This window comes from Staurois parvus, unplaced genomic scaffold, assembly GCF_062004578.1.
Source record: "Staurois parvus isolate SC_StPar_1 unplaced genomic scaffold, SC_StPar_1.0 ptg000549l, whole genome shotgun sequence".
Lineage (NCBI taxonomy): Eukaryota > Metazoa > Chordata > Amphibia > Anura > Ranidae > Staurois > Staurois parvus.
Window position 1 is genome coordinate 9,679,560 of NW_028318345.1, and position 23,811 is coordinate 9,703,370.

The window sequence follows — 23,811 nt, forward strand, 5'->3', positions numbered from 1 at the left end:
CTTTCCTTAATCTGCTCCTGACCAGTGTCTGGCTCTGAGTACCCTCAAGGGACAGTTCCCTACCTTACCCATTTTTTTCAGAAGCTTCTTGCTTCGCAGCCCTTAATCAAGACTGATAGGATGCTGGTTTTCCAGCATGCCCGTTCAATAGAAGCTGGCCATTCTTCTGGCTTCTGTAGGACAAGCGGATGTACACATGGGCCGAATGTTGGCTGGTTTCTATTGAACCGGCTGATATATGGCCCGTGTGTATGGGCTTTAGAGGCTTGTGGAGTGAGTCAGTTCTGTTTTACAAAGACACTTATTTACTAAAGGAGTAGAGCATGTTCACTTTGCAAAGTAAATTTTCAATTGGCTCACTGAATGAGTTCAAGCTGTGTTCAATTTATTCAGTCAATCATGTCTGAGCAAAAGTCCTGCTGTTTTGCATATGATCTTGTCATTCATTAAGAGAAATAAAAATTCACTTTACAGTGTGAACAATTTCTACTAATTTAGCAAATTGGGGTTTTTATCTCCATAACTAGGATGGAATTCCATGGATTGAAAATTTTTATGTAAACATTTTTAGAGTCTGATTGTAAACCTTTCAAAAAAGTGGGCAGTTCACATTGAAGACATGATGAATTAATTAAAAAACAGAGGTTTTCTTTAGTGAAACAAAATGGTAAACAAGCAGTTGGTCCATAGATAGGCAGATAAAATTTTAGCTTGGTACTGCCCCTGCCAGCTCCAAAACCTTAGATTTGGTCAATAAGACCACCATAAGGGAGGCTCAGGGATGGGGTTGAGTTTAGCTTTTACAGGAAATGTCAAAATTTGCATAAAATGTTATCTACCTATATAGGTGGATCTATAGAACATGTTAACCCACTTTATTGGTAAGTGAAGTCAGAGATGAGTTTGGGTAATGCTGCATTTTTAGAAGAGTCCTTGTCATGGAATTCTGGTTTGCTCCACACTTCCACACAACAGTTTCCATTAATTCACTGCTCAGACTTGAAAAGGTCTATGTAAAACTCATAATAACTGATTAGAAAGCTGTTAAATAACATGATGGCTGCATGTCCTTTTCTCTGTGAACTGTTGTCCTTTTCATCAGTTAGACCTGGATTCCCATCTTTCCATCCTTGGTCCCTGGACTGGGTGAAGCTTTAGAATCAATGTCATGCATTTGCAATCTAGAGAGGCAACATTTTAAACCATAAGGACATTTTCTTTTTGTATCTTGAACAAATGGTTAATACTCTGACTTGCATGTTAAATGCCTGTGACCCAGCTTTTACATGACTCGGGGAAAATGTTATTAATTTTAGTTGCTCCTAAAAGCTGCAGGATGTAAGCTTTTATTTGTATGCCTGTAAGCTCCAGGTTATTAGAGCGTTTAGAGTCAATTTATTGGATAAATGTCTGTCATTTACTGAATACTGATCACCGATTTATAGGTATAACTGATCATGGAAAAGCAAGGCTTGTCTAGCTAAAGCTAAACAGTTTCTACATTTGTCGCTTTGTGTTAGTCTTCAAACAAAATAGAAATAATGCAGATGAAATAATGGCAAATCATAATACTTTTACTTGGATTCCAACGGGGTACCAAAGCTGATGCTAGCTTTGCTAAAGAGATACTTTTGAAAGTTTAAAACCGTTAGATTGCGTGTTTTACACAAGTATGTGTTTACTGCCTTTACAATGTAAATACATTGTTTGGTTGCGGATTGAAGGAAACGTATGTAAAGTTTTTCCTCCTCTATTTTTTTGCTCTAGAACTGATGGTTTCATCACAAATGTATAAAGTTTTTTTTCCTAACAAAAGGCAACAGAATAATGAATTTTAATTTATGCAAGGAGTATTGCTGACAGTTGACTGAAAGCAATGAGCTAGATTCAGTCATTTACATTGAACGGTCTTCCTTTCTTTTATGAGAGTAATCTTGCTGTTGGACTTTCTTGGTTACTAAATCAAAGTCCCATCAAGATAATGAACCAGCAGCATATTGGGAAGGTTTACTGCCATGCTGTAAAGGTTTGTTCAGCACTGATGCTCTTCAAACAGATAATAGAAATATCTGGGAATAGTGAAAATGTTAAATTGGTCAAGGTGGCACATGTCTTCAGCAAGAGATGAGCATTGAGACATCTGCTCCATTCCTGCTTGCTTTTCATGGATCTGCTGCAATCTACTTATCATGTCAGCACATTTGTATTAAAATATTCTGGATGTTAAGTGTTTTTGTTTATACTACTAGGGACCATCAATCTTTTGTAGAACCTAGAATTTCCAAAATAAAATAATGCTTAAAAGTACTTATCACCCTCTGTTAAACTCTGTACAATCCTGTAGCATCCCCTCTGTTAACCTCCTTGGCGGTATGATTCTTTCCGATTTTATGTGCTGAAAGCGGTACCATTTTTTTGCATGGAAATATGTAGTTTTTTTATTGTAGGCTGTAATTTGTAGGAATAACTCACTGAAATCTGTCCGAACAAGAGTCTATTAAACATTCCGGATATGATAAAATTTGAAACACAAAATCATAAATTATAATTTAATAAATAATCATAAAAAATAATAATATAATAATAATAAATTTAATTCAATAATATAATCAAACCAAAAACACTGAAATTTGAAATACAGAGGCAAATTCGCACATCGCTGAGCAAAGTCGCAAAATCGTTTTCAGTGTCTGATGACGAATTTCCCCACAAATCATTATCACTCAATTCTGCAAGTGGTTCTGATTTACTATCGCTGCTCTAAAACCGCTTTTGACGTAAAGGGACGCTTTTTGGACGCCATGGACTTTTCTCAGTTTCCAGGCAGAAAGAACATTCATAATGCAGGCAGGGCACAGGACAAAGCAGTAGGGACAAAATATATGTGAAATGCATTGAAACAGCAATGACAGCAAAAATGAAATTTTTTAAAAATTTCAAATTTCCTGCCGGTTCCGGCACCCGTACGTCCCGACGCCACAGGGACCGGAACACAGAAGCCGGATGCCGGCATCGGCCGGAGGAGATGGCTGGGGACGCTGCAGGGGACACATCGCGGGAGCGAAGGACAAGGTAAGTGCTGCAGGGACCCCCAGAGCAGCACCGCATGGTAAGCCCGAGTGTAGCTCGGGGTTACCGCTTTTGGTATAGAAATTTTACCCCGAGCTACACTCGGGATTACCACTAAGGAGGTTAAACGCTATACAACTGAATGATCTTCCAGTCTTCATAAGCAGTAGGTCAAACTTTTATAAACACCCTTTTTGCCTGTGAACAAATAAGACTTTGCAGCTCTTAATCAACAATATTGCTGTGTGTAGTATCCAACTGAAACACTGTGTACAGGGAATCTTCGACAGAGGAACAGTGTGTTTTTATCCAGCTCTGAGAGAACATTTGTGAACCCTGAATTCAAAATAATACAGTGCATAGCCAAAATGAACACAATTTAAACAATTTCATGCATGGGAATAGGCATGTGAAATCTTAAAAAGATGGTGGAAACAGGTGCAATAATTCAAGCATAGGTGTGACATGCTTTGCTATAGAATAAAAACACATTGCTTACCTGATCTTCCAAACAGAATTCTGTTGATATGCAATACAATCAAAACAAATCAGTGGACCTCATAAACTTTGCTGAGAACTCTAGACTGGAAAAAGTTATTAAATTTTGAGCCCTTAACAGTACAAAGTCAGGCCTAGTGTTTACAAATTGAAGAAATGCAGCACAGTTTCCAGTTTTCCCAGGGATGGACATCCTATCACAATCAATGCAAAGGCATGCAGGTGACAAAGAACGCTAGGGTCACAGCAAAGATCTGCAAGCACACCTTACTATGATAATATTTGTGTTTTTTGGGTTTAGCATAAATACATAGGAAAATCACTGAACAAGTATAGAGTTCATAAACAATTACCTATAAAATATAAGTCTACTATAAAATTAACCCTGCTTCCCAACTCAAGTTTAAGCAAAAAAACCTGTTTGCAATTTCTACAGGACTATTGAAAAAATGTTCTGATGATAGATGAGATTAAGCTGTCCTTTTTATAATTGCATACAACAATGTATTTGGTGAAAAGCATTGCTTTACAACACCGAATCATCCTCCCAGTTGGGAAGCTTGATTATAGGAGGTTAAAAGTGTGGTTCGGATTTTCTTCCTCAGTGTCTGAACAGTTTACAGCCAATGACGGTCCAAGCAATGTCAGGACGATTTGCTACAGAATGTTAGGGTATCTCTATTTTAAAATATGTTGGTCTACTAAATAAAGAAATTTAAAACACAGAAGTAAATAAACAGTACAGTGGTTCTAACAGTACGTATCTCATAATATAGATTGACAAGAACAGGAGCTTGGCCTCAATTCCTAGAAAATGCTGTGGCATCGTCTGCAGCAGGCTGTTCAAGCTAGCCATGCCCAGAATACATGAAATGAAACAGTTTTGTCTTAATGACTCAACTAAAACTAAGTTTTCAAAAGCCACAGAAAGCATTAGGTCGAGTTTAGTTCTTGTAAAGGCATCTCCTTACGTTGCTAAATGTAAGTGCCCGCTTACTTTTTCCGACAATTTTTATTTTTATTTAGTTCAGTTCTTCTATATCGCCATCAATTTACACAGTGCTTTACATATATATTATACATTCACATCAGTCCCTAACCCTCAATGTAAGGACTCTAACATACATTCATACATACACATACTAGGGCCAATTTAGACAGGATCCAATTAACCTACCAGCATGTCTTTGGAGTGTGGAAGGAAATCGAAGTACACGAAAGAAACCCACGCAGGCACAGGGAGAACATGCAAACACCAGGCAGGTGGTGCCGTGGCTGGGATTACATATTCAATTATTTACAGCAGTGTACATTTTGTGATTACAATTTGTTAAAGATGAAATAACAGATCACATTTTAGAAGCCATTCATGCACCAATTCATCCAGTCAAAGAGCTCCGTGGAACATAAAGTGCTGCAGTAATCCAATTTCGTCACCCATGTGTATGGGGCCTTGCTGTTAAGGGATTGTTTTTATAGTATTTATAAAGATCTCCACACCTTACCAGATTTACACCCTATTATTTTTATTCAGCATTTACATTTTATTAAAACATTATTTATACAATTTAGGTTACATGCATATTTATACAGTATGTATTATTTATTTCAGGTACTTATATAGTGCCGTCAATTTACGCAGAGCTTTACACATATACAGTATATTGTACATTCACATCAGTCCCTAACCCTCAAGGGGTGTACAATCTAAGGTCCCTAACTCACATTCATACATACACATATTAGGGCAATTTAGACAGGATCCAATTAACCTACCAGCATGTCTTTGGAGTGTGGGAGGAAACCGGAGTACCCGGAGGAAACCCGCGCAGGCACAGGGAGAACATGCAAACTCCAGGCAGGTGGTGCCGTGGCTGGGATTCGAACCAACGACCCTAGTACTGCCAGGCGGAAGTGCTAACTCTTTAGCCACTGTGCTGCCACCATGCATGTCACCATTAACCATCTCCTGCCCACCATATAGTAATATGACGGACAGAAGGTGGTTCTCTCATTCTGGGAGGACGTCATATGACGTCCTCCCATTCTAACCATGCATGCGCGGCTCCCGATGCATGGCAATCGGCGGTGCGCTGTGTCCCTCGGACACAGCGGATCACAGATCCACGGAATGAGCCGAAGATGTCGGCTCGGTCATGTGATCAGCTGTGTCCAATCACAGCTGATCACATGTAAACAGGGAAATGCCGGTTATCACGCCGACAGCTCAAGAGGAGAGGAGAGCCGGTAATCGGCATTCTGCGGAAGAGACATGTACGCTGATGATCATTGTAGCCCCAGCATTGCCAGCTGTCAGTGCCACATCAATGCCACATATCAGTGCCTACCAGTGCACATAAATGCCACATATCAGTGTCCATCTGAGCTTCCTTTCAGTGGCACCCATCAGTGCCAGTCAGTGCCGCCTAACAGTGCCAGTCAGTGCTGCCTTTCAGTGCCCATCAGTGATGCCTGTCAATGCCCATCAGTGCCACCTATCAGTGTCCATCGGTGCAGCCTATCAGTGCCCATCACTGCAGCTTCATTAGCACACATCAGTGAAGGAGAAAAATCACTTATTTACAAAATTTTATAACAAAAACTAAGAAAAAAGTTTTTTTTTTTTTCAAAATTTTCAGTGGTTTTTGGTTTGTTTAAGAAAAAATAAAAAACCCAGAGGTGATTAAATACCACCAAAATAAAGCTCTATCTGTCACAAAAAAACAATAAAAATTTCATATGGGTACAGTGTTGCATGACCGCGCAATTGTCATTCAAAATGCTACAGCGCTGAAAGCTGGAAATTGGCCTGGGCAGGAAGGGGTATAAGTGCCCTGTAGGCTAGTGGTTAAAGCATATCTTTGGTTAAAATGTAAAATCATATATTCATTTCCACAGTTATTTTAATTATTTCTAGCCTATTCCTTTAACCGTTAATGATCTTGACGTGTGCAAAATTACTTTGTGAAATTTCCTATTCCCATATCATGACTTCCTGGAATTCTGTGACACATATTCAATGTGTCCTGTTGCTGGGCACTGCTATGTCACACATTTCACAGAGCTGGCCTTCTTAAAGAGGAACTCCAGTCTCCCCTAAAATAATACTGTAGCTGCTGACTTTTAATATAAGGACACTTACCTGTCCAGGGATCCAGTGATGTCCTCACCTGAGCCAATTCTTCAATCAACTTTGGGTGCAGGCGCTGGCATCTTAGGTAAGGGAAACCAGTAGTGAAGCCTTCTGGCTTCACAGTCAGTTTCCTACTGTGCATGCATGAGTTGTGAATGGCCCCACAAACTTTGGGGACCTGTGATGTGTCTCAGAAGGTTGCGGGGGCAAGGAGGAGGGGTTAAACGTCGTCACAGCATTCTGACCAGACGTGGAAGGGGGTACCCACCCCCTCTCCCCCCAAAAAGTGCTGAATGTGGCAGTGGAGGGGGGGGGAGATGCAAACAAGTCTAACTTCCCCTTTTGGCTACAAGAGTGGTGAGAGGAGGAGTTTAGTTTTAGTCAGTACAGGAATCATAGCTTGTAGGCAGCAAGGTACCCAGGGATATGTAGTAACTGAAAGTAAAGAGCAGAGGAGAAACTTCAAAGCTTGCAGGGAATTCAGAAAGTTGTGGAAAGAGAGGGCCGGGAGACGGGCAGAACTCAAAACATGAAGGAAGATTTTTTTTTTTTAAGTAAGCTTATATTGCATTGTCAAAAATAATTATTGTTCGTATTGTTATTGCAAGGCTGATGTTATAGAATAAAAGTGTATGCTGTGATCATAGATTTTCTGTAAAGCTCACTATAGCCCCATTACACAATTGGACCACATTTTAAAAGATAAGTTCACCTTTTGGCCAAAAATAATAAATGCACATTTTTTTGCAGATAAAAAAATGTGCATTTATTATTTTTGTCTAAAGGAGCCTGGAAAGCATTGCACCAGTGATCAGTAGATCCTCCTGCAGACCTGTCAGAATATCTGCTTGTCGTACGGGATATTCTGACAGGAAGTTTCAATGAACTACCATGGCACTCCACAGCGCCGTGGTAGTTCGTTGAAAACTGCAAGCCCCAACTTATTGTTTTCTCCCCTTTTTTTTCCTCTTTCTATACTCGGCACTTAAGTATGCTATTTATTTCTATGTCTCTCCATCAGTACGTATTTTGTAATATTCATCGAATACCTTGTATGTTTTATTCCTGTTGGTCAATGTATCTGTTTTTGACTGATTCACTGCTCCTATCTATTCTATAATAAAATTCTTTGTAAAAGAAAACTGCAAGCCCACAGCCACTAAAGCTGTCGGGACTTGCAGTTCATTCATTCACGGACGTCCGTGAATGAATGATGTGGCCTTGTAGGCAGAGCCCTGCATGACCACACTGTTTTTAAAATCTGACAGATAGTGCAGGGAAACTTCTCCCCATATTAACTTCAGAGGGAGGGGGCAGCAGGTGCAGCTGCAACTATGGGAACATGTTACCTGTTCCACCCTAAAAACAGGTGGAACATGTAACATGTTCCCAAAGGTGAACTTATCCTTTAAGGCTATTCTAAGGCTAAACAGGTTTGTCATATAAAATATTTATTACATGTGCTTAGTTCAGTTCAGTTATAATGTATATGAAATGTCATACTCCGGTACACTGACTCTATTGGAAAATGCCAGAACTCCTGGATTGTGTGCAGGGCAAAGACCAGAAAACATTTTTTAGTTTTTTTGCTATGGTTCTGATATACTACCTATTTGGCTACATTCACAGTGGCGATTAGACCTGGTGCAAATTGTAGTGGCAGGAATCTTCTGATTCCTGCTGCTGTTCTCAGTGGCTCTCAGCAGGTAGTTGTGGTCACCGTCCCAGTTCACAATGATGACAGGACGCAGGCAGCCGCATCTATTCACTGCTTTCTGCAAATCCAGCGATTTACTTGCAGAGATCACTGCTGGACGTGCACAAAGCTTGTTCAGCAGTGATCAGGTGATGGTGTGGACAGCAGCAAAGACCTGCAGGCCTCTTGTGACCTGTCATTATTGTGAAAGGGGCTGGTGGCCACACCTTCTCACTGATAGCAGTAGCAGGAATCTCTAATTCCTGATGCTTCTATTCGCACCAGCTTTAGTCGCTGGTGTGAATATAGCCTTAAAGTCTAACTTCAGGCTAAATATGTGTGAACAGTTTGTCTTGAGCCATGCGAGCAACTTATTATTGAACAATATCACAGTCATAATTGTATGTCCAGCCTGGCATAATCTCTTTAGTGAGATAAGAGCCGGTCACACAAATAGTCATCTTCTCCTTGAATGTAATATGAAGGCTGCCATTGCAGCCTGATCTGTTGTTCAGTATTTTGAGTCACTGATAAATCTACAGATCAGGATCAGTGACTTAGAAAGCCCTGCTGCCAGAGGATCAGCTTGACTGCCAGGCAACTAGCAATATTTTTCAGGTTAGTAATGGTACCTGCAACATATCTCCTGGCACAGGTTCCATTTTTAGAAGTGTACCTTCACTTTTTAGAGAAGAAAAAAGTGCAGTTATGGTCAATTTTTTTGAACTGTATGGATTTTAGTGAACTTCACTGGGAATGTTTACCTTCTGTTGACCTGCAGAAAATGGCACAAAGGGGTTTATTTAATAAAGCTTGAGAGTGCAAAATCAGGCTCACTTCTGCATAGAAATCAATCAGCTTCTAACCTCAGCTTGTTCAATTAAGCTTTGGCAATAAAACCTGGAAGCTGATTGGTTTCTATACAGAAGTGAGCTTGATTTTGCACTCTCCAGCTTTAGTAAGTAAACTGCAAAGCATCCCAATTTATAAAGTCAGGGCCGTAGATATTCTTTTTTATCTGGGGGTGGGGGTTCAGCTCTAAAACTGCAAGATTGACACAAGTTGGTGCCTCTTACACTTCTCAGCAAGGTTGGCTACAGGGGTGTTTTCTTAAACCAGTAGGCCTATATGCAGAATCAAAAGTCTCCCGCCTGTGATAAAAAATAAGTGTGGCACACGCAGTGCACCGTGGGAAATGTTAGGCATGGTTCTCATTGTGCTGAATACTGGCCGTAGCTTAAGGGGGGTGGGGCATTTTTGAGAATAGTTATGATTAGGGAGGAATTACACTTTAGGAACAAATGAGATAAGATACCAGCCACATTGGGAGTGCATTGTTCCCAAATGGGTCTGCAGACTAATACATTTCCTGTGTGACAAGCATGGCAGCAGGAGGCATGTGTAAGGTGCTTTGACTGAGGAAGAAGGTTTAGGTGGGTAGAAGAGAGGTGGAATGAAGGGGAGGAGGGTGGGAGTTGCTGTAACCTACAAGGCGGGGGGGTGTAGGTGGGTGACAGAGAGGTACAGTGATTAGGAAGGGATAGTGGTGCTATACCTAGAAGAGAGAAGGTGGGGCATTATGGGGGGGTTGGTGAGGGGGTATGGAGATGGGAAGACATTTTTGCAGGTACTGCGACCAGCAGTATATTCAGCTCACCTGAGTGCCGCTGGTCAGCTTGGAAAATCTGTGCAGAGCCTACCCTTAAAGGATCATGTTATTCCTCATGCACCCGGGGCATTTAGCACCTGTGCATGAGATTCTGGCATTTTAGTTTGTGCAGAAGGCACAGGCACGCTATTCGGCCTCTCTGTTGGCAGCCTGTGAAACTCTGAGAGGTAGAAAGCTGCTGTGGCTGGCTAGTGTACCTATTGGCATTAATGTTTAGGGCAGTATATACTTAGGGATGAATGTCCTGGACACAGACTTCTTGCATTTTTTCCTTGGTGCATACTGCCCTAAATGGTCTACTGCTTGGGTTAGTGTCCAGCTGCAAGTGCTTTCAGCCTCTCATAGAGTTTTACAAGTCTTCTGCCCACATGAAAAGGCTGGAATCATATTTCCAGGGGTTAATAAAGTATATAAGGAATATATAGTCTGTGCCTACATATTCTTTAAACTGTAAATAGTCTGCATATAATCATATGGTGGCTTGGTTAGCTCAGTGGTGCTGAGTGTTTTAATGAGTCATGGCAGTCCAAACTGTAGTTAAAGGCTTTCTGGCCTACTTGTTTTAAACAAACAGAAAAGTTCACAACACTCCCGTTGCTTGTGCAGGAGCTTTTCAAAAGTGAAAAAGGTTAAAGAAAAAATGCTGAGCCACCTGGCTTTCCTGACAGCAGCACTGTTGCGCTTAGCACTGGTTCTCTGCCTCTTCTAGTCACTCAGCCTTAATTACAGCACCTTGCTGCACAGTCCCACCTCCTGGCCTCTAGATTGGTGATCTTCTGGCTCCTTGTGCTCTCTTACATTTCAGAGACTTACAGACTTCCAGTTCCCTGGACTCACTAGTTGCCTCAGCTCTCTCAGTCCTGCCGACTCACTCTAGTGTCCCAACTCTCCCAGTCGTACGGGCACAGAATTTCTCCCACATGGACTTTTGTCTCCTGAGTGGATCACCTCTCCTGGCTGGATCACACAGCTATCTCCAAACAAGGGTCCTGAGCTATGGCCAGCTCCTGGCTTATATTGGATATACACACCTGTGCACTCACACAGCCTGCAGGTCTCCAGCAAGACCGGACTGCTTCATCCAACTAATGACACTTTGAAGCCTTCAAGCTCCAGGCCTGAGTTTGGGAATACAAAACCCAGAGAAAGCTGCAAACTGTTTTCTCTGCTCACAATAAACACTCCGGAGCTTTGCACTCTGCCTTAATGCAAATTCCTGTGGATCCTCTGCCTAACCTCACCCAGTGGCAGGACATAGCACTGTCACAATATACAGTATATACACACATACACAGAACTAACACTTTGATCCAACCTTAAAGAAGAACTTCATTAGTTGCAAACCACACAGCAACAAACCTCTATTGAGCAAATAAACACTATAGTCAGGACTATGTAATACACAACACAGCATACAAAGTGCATGAGTCAGAGTCACACAGCTCTGCTAAGGCTGTGACATCTGTCAAGTTGCGGCCTGGTGGTTGAGAAACACTGCTCTAATTGACAGTGCTCCTTCTTCCTATGCCATAGTGCCATACTAATCCCACAAACGTTTTGTACTCAAGGTTAGTTGCAGCTCTTTATAGATGTGTTGAAAAAAGGTTGAATGATAGAAAATGGCAAGCTATAAGGCCTTATGAATCCTGGAAGTTTAGGTGATCATTCACTTCTATAAATGAATGATCATTGCTGTTGAGACCGGTGTCGTGTATGACACAACCCTGCAGAGCTGATCATTCATAAAAGTGAAAGATCGCCTAGTGCTGCAGAGCAGTGTATATTTACAATCGGCCTCAGATAGAGTTATCGACGGTGTTATTTACTAAGGCTGGAGAGTGCAGAATCTGCTGCAACTCTGCATAGAAACCAATCAGCTTCCAGGTTTTATTGTCAAAGCTTAAACAAGCTGAAGTTAGAAGCTGATTGGCTACCATGCACAGCTGTATCAGAATCTGAGTGCTTCAGTTTAAGTAAACTTCCCCCAAAAGTGCCACAGGCTGTCTGATCTTTGGTGAATGGCAGTACTGGTCTTTAGTGTGTCCCCTACTGCCAGAGACCAGCACTGTCACTCTGATATCCATCTCCTTCCTTGCAGTATTGTCAGACAGCTGGGGGGGGGGGGGGAGATTGTCTAACTTCACTGCTTAGCAATGGCAGGAGAGATCTAAATTGGATCAAGTGCTCTTGGTCCCCTGAAGCATTTGAGAAAGTTTAAAAAGTCTAGTGAGATGACTTCTCTAATAAACAGGATGAACAAAATATAACCAGTCAAAATAAATAATGAATATAATTGGATATAATGTTAATAATAAGGCCCCGTGGGTTCTGATCACTTCCTACTTCCTGATTACAAAAAATGGAATGGTCTGCTTTCCATATCACATAATCAATCCCAGTGAGAAAAGCTGTGAACCATTTACGTTAGCAAAAATTGACATTTGCACTGAATATATAAACAGTGTACAGCAGGTGTGACACAGTTAGTTAACATTTGTGTTTTTTTGTTAAAGAAAATCTGGATGTTGCAATTTGAAGGTCATTTTTATTTTGAATAAATTACAGAATGACTTGTGGGCTACCATAATTTCTTAAAAAACATATAGTTTTTCTCCTAACATCCTGTTATATTTTATTTCCTACTTGTGCCAATTTTTAAACTACTACAGTTTTCAGTTGAGTGTTATTCATTGGCAATTGATATTGAAGCGGGACTAAACCCACTGATTTAATGGTTTCCCAAAACAGTTACATTCGAGGTGTGTCATGAATGATTAAAGATAGGGCATAAAACAGTTTCAATAATTGGTGAGAAAACAGTTCAGGTCTATATCCCTATTAAGGTCCCTAGGATCTAAAGGATCCACTGGGTCTCCATCTGTGATACCTGTAACTCCATGAATGATACCTGGCACAGTTACTTGGATTCTCAACCAAACTGTCAATCCATCAAATGGTGTCAAAACTGATCATGTGCAGCATCATGGCAACTGCAAATCAAACAGAAGCTACGATGGCAGCTTCCTTGGCTGTAAAGAATAGAAAGATTTAGTTCCGTTTTCATTTGATCATCGTGATTTTTTTTTGCACCAATAGGAGGATTTTACAAAACTGGTAGAAAAATAACTGTAATGTTTTACCCATAGTCATCGAAAATTACTAGATGCCAGCAGCAAAAATAAAAGTAAAAAGTTATTTTCTGCTATGGGCAATAGTTCATTATTTTCCTTCAGCTTTATAGAATGTCCTGATTAGTGTAGTTTAATTACTTATTGATCATAGATTAGACTCAAATTGAAAAAAAATATCAAAAGTGGTATTTTAGAAGGTAAGCATGTTGTGCTTTGCTGATGCATGTATTTGAATAACTGTAATCACTGAAACACTGCGTAGTTTTCACGGTGTATCCCTTTACAGTATTTTCCACTGAACAGTCTCACAAAGCTGCAAATTATTCCATGTAACCAGTGTCTACAGTGGTGCAAAATGAATATACTGTAAAGGTTTTTTTATGCTCATTATGTCATAGATTAGGGTCGGTTACAGACCTGCCTTCAAGTGTTTTTCAACTTTTACTGCCAGTTGAGAGAACACCAATTTTTGTTAAATTTTCAGATTAAGATTGCACAATCTAAATAACATTGCTATTACCTTTATAAATAGTTTTTTCTTCTTTTATGAAGTATTTATTGAAAGCTTTTTCTTTTTTTTTTGTGAAGAAATCTACAAATAGATTGCATACAAAAAGCAGCAACTGTGTGAAGTTACACAAATAACAGCATAGTAAGACATTCACAAGATGAGGTACCTTTTAGTAGCAAAGGCACCAACAATTAACAATAAAAATCAGCGAGGTGGCCAAGATAGGGTCATAAAGAGTCCCAGAGTGATATTTAATGGGGGAGTTTACTCTTTGCTGGTTAGGCTGGTCACATCGCTGGACACTAAAAAGGAAAGCAGATATGCTACTAAAAGAGGGAGGGGGCAGGGAATGAATGAAAACGCTTGAGAAAAAGAATAAAAGAAGAGAAGGAAGGAGAGGGAGAGGAGAAGGAAACCTGTGTGCTCCAACCACTAGGCCTCAGTAACCTCTACTGAGGTATTTTATAAAGAAAGCAGGGCACGGCCAATTTTCGCTGGAGCATTATAGTCTCTTCATGGGCCCCAAACCTTAAGGTATTGGGCATGTGTGTCTTCCAAGATTGAAGTGAGCTTCTCATGCACCATGGTGCCTATGAGCCTATACTTCACTTCACCAACATTAAGAAACGGTTGTCTCCATGCTTGGGCCTGAGTTTGATGGGTGTCCATGTTTTTACTTAAAATTCCTACATAAGATAATGTTAAGGAGAAGGCTGTGGAGTAATGTTTAACATTACTGTCTGTAATTGCTGGCAGATCTCATCATCAGTTGTAAGCTACATTTGAACGCTGTTTGTTCTAACAAAGGGTTACAGATCTCAAGGACTGGGTTCCTCGTATGTTAACGAGGGGAAACTGACGCTATCGCCACTTTGTCCCTCTGAAAAAGTTTAGAATAGCTTACACTCCTCTGCATAAAACCTCTCCAAAGAAACAACTATGTATTTTTTTTTACATTTCTTTTAGGTATGCTTACATAACAAACATACAGTTGGGGGTTCTCAAATTTGACCACAAAGGTAGCAATACACTTTGGGGTCTATTTGTACATTTGTTCTGTGGAGGCAAAATTGGATGTTAGACAATTTTCTCTTGAGGTTGAATTTTCTTCATTCATACAAAATAGAGTAAATCGGAAAATATCGCATTTAGGTCACTAGATGGAGCTGATGATCATAGGAAAAAAATACTTCTTTACAATGACTGGCAGCTCCATCTAGTCACCTCCATTTGCAGTTTCCTGATTCACTCTATAAAGACCAAGAATCATTCCAAGGCTGCAGATAACAATTGGAATTGATCCTAAGGCTCGGTTCATATCTATGCGGTTCTACATGCCGCTTTTATGTGGGCACAGCTTTTGAATGGGCTGCTGTACCTGCGTTTCCTGCAGAAAAGATTCCTGCGCTTTTTATAAAATACGGCCACTTGGAAACTGCATGGTGCTTTGGCACCTTGCTTTTTCATGTGGGAACCACACAGCATTTGTAAGTGGATTGGGTGCTATTAAGAGTTAATGGCACCCCCATGCGTTTGTGTGTGGCTGCATGCATGTTCGGTAACACATGCAGTTTACACTCACTGCACCTGCCCACACAGATGTGAACCTAGTGTGAAATGAATTGTTTATATCCATAAAATCCTTAAGCTTCCTCCTCTCCTTGTGGCACCCACCCCCTGTATTTTGAACTGTTTCATTGTTATATGTACCCCAAAAGAGAGGTCCATCATTCATACCATATTTAGGGTGCCCTCTTAGTTACCTGCATATCCTTGACAAACACTCTCATTTTTATTAACATAAATTGTTCATGTCCTTTTTTTGTCTTTTGTTTTTTCTTTAGAAAATTGAAAATGGAAGATTTGCCAAATGTAAATATTTTGCCCATGCAATGGTTAATAACACTGATTTACTTATGGTCATGAAGAGGTAAGCTTTAATAATATATCTATTTATAAATAAATCTGTAAATATAGCTTCTGGTCCTCCACTAATAAGTTTGACAATACATAAGATACTCTCATGAAGATTTTGTTCATGGTTGGCCTCTCTGGGAAGGATGTTTTCATACTGTATACATTCAAAAATTAGTGAACAGAGTACAGGAATCGACAGACATAGAAATCATTAATGGGAACCTTGTCTAAAAAAAAAATATGGAGATTGCCATTGTTGGACTCCCTCCTGAACATGCTAAAGTTTTGATCCAGGTCTGAGGTTCAGATGGTAATATCGGCCAGGCAAGTAGCAAAATAAAGTGGAACTAAGCCACCCAATGCTCAACTTCCCTCCAGTAATGAGATGACTGCAAGCTACTTTGCCAGCATCAAAATCTTCTTCCTGGCTTCTTCAGGTTCAGTATCTTCAACCATCTTGATTGGCTGGGATGATGTATTCCCAGCATGTGCAACCAGAATTTATTAATCCTGGGACCCCAGCTTAGTGTACATTCTACAGCATCTTGCTAGCAGCACAGTAAAGAAGCCTTTGTTGCAGAGGAGACATAGTATGTGTTTTCTAAAATAAAAAAAAATCCTTCCTGCTTGCACATTTTTTCAATTTCAGAGCAAAGTTCACCTTTTAACCCTTTTTTTTTCTTTTTTGTACACGTTTAAAAAATCTTTTTTAGGTCTGAAGATGGCATAAAACCCCCAACATATTATATATTTTCTGAAAGCAGACACCCTAAAGAATAAAATAATAGTAGTAACAGTTTTTGTTATAGTGCTCTATATTATCACAAAGGTTCTGGAAACGCAAAATTCAGTAAAAAATTCACTAAAGTAAATCCTAGGAAACACAAACGCAATAAATTACCCAGTTTTTTGGCAAAATATAAAAGATTAGGTTGTCAAACTTTAAATTTGCATGCGCCTTGAAGTGGGGACAAACTTCAGTACACAATATTTTCTATAGGAAAAGCTTTTAAAGCCCCCTATAGGGTCATCAGTTTAGCATTAGAGAGGAGGTCTATAGTTAGAAATATTGCTCTCACTGTGGCTTGCGTGGTGATATGTAATGTGTATGTCACAGTGCTGAGGAAAGAAAAGCCAATAACATGCTTTTCTGTGACAGAGGATGTTTACGCTGATAATCAGGGCACTGATCATCAGTGCCCTGAATATCAGTGGAGCATTTCACTGCAGCCCCATCAGTGCCAATCCATTTCCATCAGTGCAGCATATCTGTGCCCATCAGTGCCACCTATCAGTGCTCATCAGTGCAGCCTCATCAGCGCATATCTGTGAAGAAAAAAATTTACTTATTTGTAAATTTTTTAATGGAAACTTAGAAAAGGGTTTTTTTCAAAATATTTGTTCTTTTTTTGTCTGTTTAGCAAAAAATAAATAAAAACCCCAGTAGTGAATTAATACCACCAAAAGAAAGCTCCATCTGTCTAAAAAAAATGATAAACTTCATTTGGGTACAGTGTTGCATGACTGGGCAATTGTTGTTCCAAGTGTGACGGGACTGAAAGCTGAAAATTGGCCGCCTGGTCAGGAAGGGGCTGAAAGTGCCCGGTATAGCAGTGGTTAAAGTAGCACTATGACTATATGAAAGCTGACCCTGACTGCATTCTAAAATGCGTCTGTTTAGGATGAAAATGTGTCTCATCTTCAGTAATAGATTTTCAGAATTTTGCAGATTTGTGGCAGTTGGCTGTTCATGATTGCAGGTACAGGGATAATAAATGTACAGAAAAACTGTTGTATGGACTTTACTTGATCAGAAGCAGCCTGATCAGTGTTACTAAGTTGCTCGATGTAGCTCCCAATGTGTGTTTTCCTTGTTGTTATATTAATTTTATAGGGGATTGTACTCCGTTACATACAGGCTACCACCTTTTGTAATATGTTGCTGCTACTTCCAAACTTTTCAGAATAATATTTGGAGCTTCAGTTTTTCCTTCTGTCCCCATGAGTTGGTCATGCCTATTTTTGATTTAATGTTTTTATACAGGGTTATATAGAATCTTGGTTTCACAGCTTTGTTTACTACAGCCTATGCTTATATAATAAAGTTTAGAAGTGTAATTTAATAAACAGCTATTCATGGTGGTAATGATATATCCACATAATCTCAATGGCAGTATTTCCCTCCCTGCATCCTTGGTATTCTAAATGATTTCCCTGGAAAATGCAGAGGAAGGAATAAGAGGCAGGCAATTTAAACTCTTCCTGTTTGTCTCTCCCCAAAGGCGAAGACCCGTAGGTCTGCCCCCTCTGATTTGCTGAAGATTCCATGGAAATACAGTTATCAATAAGAGTATTTTTTGTTACCAGGCTTAAAACGTTGTGCTCCAAAACAAAGATGTGTTGTAATAGATCAGTATAATTATAATAATTGCTGTTGGGTAAAATTAAGATCATATCAGTAAACTGTCTTATCTAGTATGGTATCATGATTTAAAATCAAATATGTGTGCCATAATTTCATCTCTCCTTCTATTTTTCCAGTGGTATTTTGTTTGTTACTAAAGGAACATTTGGACAACTTACTTGTGAGTGGCAGTACAGCTTTGATGAGTTTACCAAAGAGCCAATAATTGTGAGTGGTAGAAGACTACGCATTGAAGCAAAGGTAAGCATGCCTATTCTTTATCCTCCATTGAGGAAAACATTTACAGTAAATTAACAGTTACCTAACAAGTGCAGGTTTTCCTAGTTCATTAGGTATTCTGCTGTTTTCTCCGTGCTGATCATACAGTTTGGAGTGAAATCCTGTCTGTGTTTGTTAGTGCAGGACTCTACTATTCAGGTCTGGCCAATATACAAATTCAGCAGTGATGTAGCTAGAGCCTTCAGGGTCCCAGTACAAGAAACCATGAAGGGCCCCCCTGACCCCTGGCCATGGCCCTTCCCTCCAAGCCCAGTGGCAGAATGCCAGGGCCCAATCACAATACAACCTTTCTGACCCTGGTAGTTCCACCACTGGTGTCGGTAGTTTTTCATTTTTGTTATTTGTTTGTTATTATTTTTTTACCATTTTTAGTTCAGCTATTTATTTTCTTTACCATTTTTATAGTAGTTATAAAAAAAATTTTAGGAGCCCCATTGGGGGGCTTTGGTTCAATATCAGGGGTCTTAACAGACATAAGGGATACATATTTTCACTTATTTCCAAGTCATCAGTGATTACCTTACCTTTTGGTTTTGCCTTGGCTCTGGGAGCATAAAGGGCTTCACTTTATTATTATTTGATTATTAGTATACAGGATTTATATAGCTCCAACAGTTTGTTCAGTGTTTTACAAAATAAAGGCAAACAGAACAGTTACAATACAATTTGATACAAAAAGGCTAGGAGGACTCTGCTCATGGAACTTACAAGGGGCTCTTGGTACAAAAGGTAATATTGTGGGAGATGAGCTGCTGGAGAAGGTTGTTGTACAGTTTTTAGGTGGAGTAAGGGTAGACTTACCTAAAGAGATGAGTTTTCTTCAGGGATTGCATAAAGGTGGACAGAATATGAAATAACTGAAAAGACTGGGGTAGGGAGTTCCAGAAAAAGAAGAAGTCCTGAGAGCGAACTTGGGGAAAGGTGGAATGTACAATTTGGGTGATATTTTTAGATGGTTGGGGATGTAGCTGGGGAAGAGTTGTGGATGGCTTAGTACTTTGAATTTCAGGATAAAAATGTACATGTGACATCCTGAGGAAGTCACGTGTACATGACGCAATGCATTGATGGGATGTGGTGACGCACTTCCGGAGGAGTGCCATCTTGCTACATCAGGTTTACACAGTACACCTATACTGAGTGGTGTGACAAGCCTTGTTTGATCTGCGTTAATGTGAGTGCAATATTTGGCGATTTAACATGCTTTTAACATATTAAATAGTGTTGCACTATGGGAGATATATAGCTATAGCTCTTAATCCCCATATGTGGGGGATTGAAGTATAAAGAGATTCAGCATCTATGCCTACTAATAATGCTCCATCATATAATCAACTAATAATGCTCCATCTTCGATTTTTGAAAGAACATCTCTTGTATCTTTAATATATGATTTTAATCCAATTACTAAGTCCTTGATAAGATCATCAATAAACTTACCAATTGTTTATTGATCAACCTTAAGCATATCATACTCTTGTTTGATTAAGAGATTTGCTTCATGGGCCCAGTTTATTTTTCTATTTACAGCACTCACTATTTTAGGGAATGGATTTTCATGTAAGCGGTGATATGTATTTGGGTCTTTAAGTTGTCTCATTATTTCTTTTTATATTCATCACTTTGCATGAGAACCACATTTCCACCTTTATCACTTCTCTAAATCAATACTTCTTTTGCTTTTTTCAATTCATTTAATGCTTTCCTCTCTTCTTTAGTTAAGTTATCTAAGTTTTTCTTAGACCAATCTATTTTACGTAAGTCATCATGGACCAGATAAAAAAAAAAGATTTGATTTTACCTTTATGATTGTACTGTGTTCACCATGGCTATGTCCTTTTCATGATCTATGAGATCAAATAAACACAACATTGCATTCACCCTAATAGTGATAATTACTCCGCATAGGATTGATTATAAACCACTCCTCGGCAGACTTTGCACTAGTCAACTGCCATTTTGTTTTCAAGATCTTCTAGCCCCTGTGGAAGTTGAGGAAACTGCATAGTCAGGGTCGACACCTTTATTAACTGTTAATGTAAGGGGATATTTCTCCACTGAACTTCAATATAAATGGAACACTGAAATTTTCACCATGTTTTCTTAAATTATTTCTACTGTATGTACTGAGAAATGGCATCCATTAAATCTGAAAATGCATTTAAGGGCTCCTAGAGGGAAAAAAATGGAGAAGAATGCCCTGGAACAGGGGTCTCCAAACTTTCTAAACAAAGGGCTGGTTTACTGTCCCTCAGACTTTAGGAGGGCCAAAGTGGTCAGTGGGAATAGAAAATGCCCTAACGTCAGTAGGAGTAAAATAAATGACATAGTTCTTGTAGTTAGTGGAAGAAGGAATAGTGCCCCATCATTGGTATTAGTGGGAAGAAGAGTACCCCATCATTGGTATTAGTGGGAGGAACATTGCCCCATCATTGGTATTAGTGGGAGGAACAGTGCCCCATCATTGGCATTAATTGGAGGAACAGTGCCCCATCATTGGCATTAGTGGGAGGAATGGTGCCCCATCATTGGTATTAGTGGGAGGAATGGTGCCCCATCATTGGTATTAGTGGGAGGAATAGTGCCCCATCACTGATATTAGTGGGAGAAATAGTGCCCCATCATTGGTATTAGTGGGAGGAATAGTGCCCCATCACTGATATTAGTGGGAGGAATAGTGCCCCATCATTCGTATTAGTGGGAGGAATAGTGCCCCATCATTGGTATTAGTGGGAGGAATAGTGCCCCATCACTGATATTAGTGGGAGAAATAGTGCCCCATCATTGGTATTAGTGGGAGGAATAGTGCCCCATCATTGGTATTAGCGGGAGGAATGGTGCCCCATCATTGGTATTAGTGGGAGGAATAGTGCCCCATCACTGATATTAGTGGGAGAAATAGTGCCCCATCATTGGCATTAATTGGAGGAACAGTGCCCCATCATTGGCATTAGTGGGAGGAACAGTGCCCCATCATTGGTATTAGTTGGAGGAACGGTGCCCCATCATTGGTATTAGGGGGAGGAATAGTGCCCCATCATTGGTATTAGTGGGAGGAATGGTGCCCCATCATTGGTATTAGTGGGAGGAATGGTGCCCCATCATTGGTATTAGTGGGAGGAATAGTGCCCCATCACTGATATTAGTGGGAGAAATAGTGCCCCATCATTGGTATTAGTGGGAGGAATAGTGCCCCATCACTGATATTAGTGGGAGGAATAGTGCCCCATCATTCCTATTAGTGGGAGGAATGGTGCCCCATCATTGGTATTAGTGGGAGGAATGGTGCCCCATCATTGGTATTAGTGGGAGGAATGGTGCCCCATCATTGGTATTAGTGGGAGGAATAGTACCCTATCATTCGTATTAGTGGGAGGAATGGTGCCCCATCATTGGTATTAGTGGGAGGAATGGTGCCCCATCATTGGTATTAGTGGGAGGAATGGTGCCCCATCATTGGTATTAGTGGGAGGAATAGTACCCCATCATTCGTATCAGTGGGAGGAATAGTACCCCATCATTGGTATTAGTGGGAGGAATAGTGCCCCATCATTAGTATCAATAGGAGGAATGGTGCCCCATCATTGGTATTAGTGGGAGGAATAGTGCCCCATCATTGGTATTATATGGGAGGAATAGTGCCCCATCATTGGCATTAGTGGGAGGAATGGTGCCCCATCATTGGTATTAGTTGGAGGAATAGTGCCCCATCATTGGTATTAGTGGGAGGAATGGTGCCCCATCATTGGTATTAGTGGGAGGAATAGTGCCCCATCACTGATATTAGTGGGAGGAATAGTGCCCCATCATTGGTATTAGTGGGAGGAATGGTGCCCCATCATTGGTATTAGTGGGAGGAATAGTGCCCCATCACTGATATTAGTGGGAGAAATAGTGCCCCATCATTGGTATTAGTGGGAGGAATAGTGCCCCATCACTGATATTAGTGGGAGGAATAGTGCCCCATCATTCGTATTAGTGGGAGGAATAGTGTCCCATCATAGGTATTAGTGGGAGGAACAGTGCCCCATCATTGGCATTAATTGGAGGAACAGTGCCCCATCATTGGTATTAGTGGGAGGAATAGTTCCCCATCATTGGTATTATTCGGAGGAATGGTGCCCCATCATTGGTATTAGTGGGAGGAATAGCACCCCATCATTGGTATTAGTGGGATGAATAGTGCCCCATCCTTCGTATTAGTGGGAGGAACAGTGTCCCATCATAGGTATTGGGGGGGGGGGAATGGTGCCCCATCATTGGTGACAGTGGGAGGAATGGTGCTCCATCAATGGTGTCAGTGGAAGGAATAGTTCCCCATCATTGGTGTCAGTGGGAGGAATGGTGCTCCATCAATGGTGTCAGTGGAAGGAATAGTGCTCCATCATTGGTGTCGGGGGAGGAATAGCACCCCATCATTAGTGTCAGTGGGATGAATAGCTTCCCATCAGTGGTATCAGAGGAAAGAATAGTGCCCCATCATTGGTATCAGAGTAAGGAATAGTAACCCATCTTTGGTATTAGTTGGATGAATAGTACCTAATTGTTTATATCAGTGGGAGGAATTGTGCCTCATTATTGGTGTCAGTAGAAGGAAAAATGCCCCATAGTTTGTGCCAGTTGAAGAAATGGTGCTTCCTTGTTGGTATCAGTGGGAGGAATAGTACCCCGAGGGCCAGATAAAGGCTAGCACAGGGCCGCAGTTTAGAGACCACTGCCCTAGAACACTATTCATACATGGATGTTCTGATGTTAAAGCAAAGCTTATGAAATTTTGACTCTAAAGGGACTTGCCTTTGTCGCTCATTGCAAAAGCATGACTAGAATGGTGCAAGCATTGCTATATTGATGATTCCACCACCAGTCATTGCAGTTCACTAACTAGAGGAGTTTTCCACCATATACAGTAGGCTGGAGGTGTAAGCACCCTTTAATATATATGTCACCCAAACCTACTGAAAAAAAGGAAAACTAAATTTTTATGGCTCTATTACAATTAAAGAAGTTATAAAGATTGTAAGCTCTAACGAGCAGGGCCCTCTGTTTCCTCTTGTACCAAATTGTATTGTAACTGTAATGTCTACCTTCATTTTGTAAAGCGCTCAGCAAACTGTTGGCGCAATATAAATCCTGTATAATAGTAATAAAGGCACAGAGCGTCCCTTACCACTTTTTCAGGGATCCCCTGCCAGTGCTCTTGGCTCCTCCTCTTCTGCCACTTGTTATGTGAGCAGAAGCGTGGGATTGCTCCTTGGCCCCACCACTCTCTGCTCACAGGATTTGATTTACAGCAGCAAGAGCCAATGGTTCCCGCTACTGCCTCTCTGTACTGTGAATGCAGGAAGAGTGGAGAGAGCCCTTACAGATGGGTACAACGCTGGATCACGTGAGGGCTCATGTAAGTATTTAGGGGGATGAAGAGGTGAAACTGCTACTTGGACTTTTTTTTACCTTAATGCAGAGCTTTAGAACCACTTTATTTT

At 40.5% G+C, this 23,811-nt stretch overlaps 1 protein-coding gene across 1 annotated transcript in view; it reads left to right on the forward strand.

The window, feature by feature from the left end:
* Nucleotides 1-23,811, forward strand: part of VPS13A (vacuolar protein sorting 13 homolog A) — a 290,475-nt gene that overhangs the window by 252,321 nt on the left and 14,343 nt on the right. Inside the window, exons 69-70 of the mRNA XM_089691099.1 lie at nucleotides 15,552-15,637; nucleotides 18,166-18,289. Of these exons, the coding sequence (XP_089547225.1) occupies nucleotides 15,552-15,637; nucleotides 18,166-18,289 (210 nt within the window). The remainder of the gene's footprint in view (nucleotides 1-15,551; nucleotides 15,638-18,165; nucleotides 18,290-23,811) is intronic.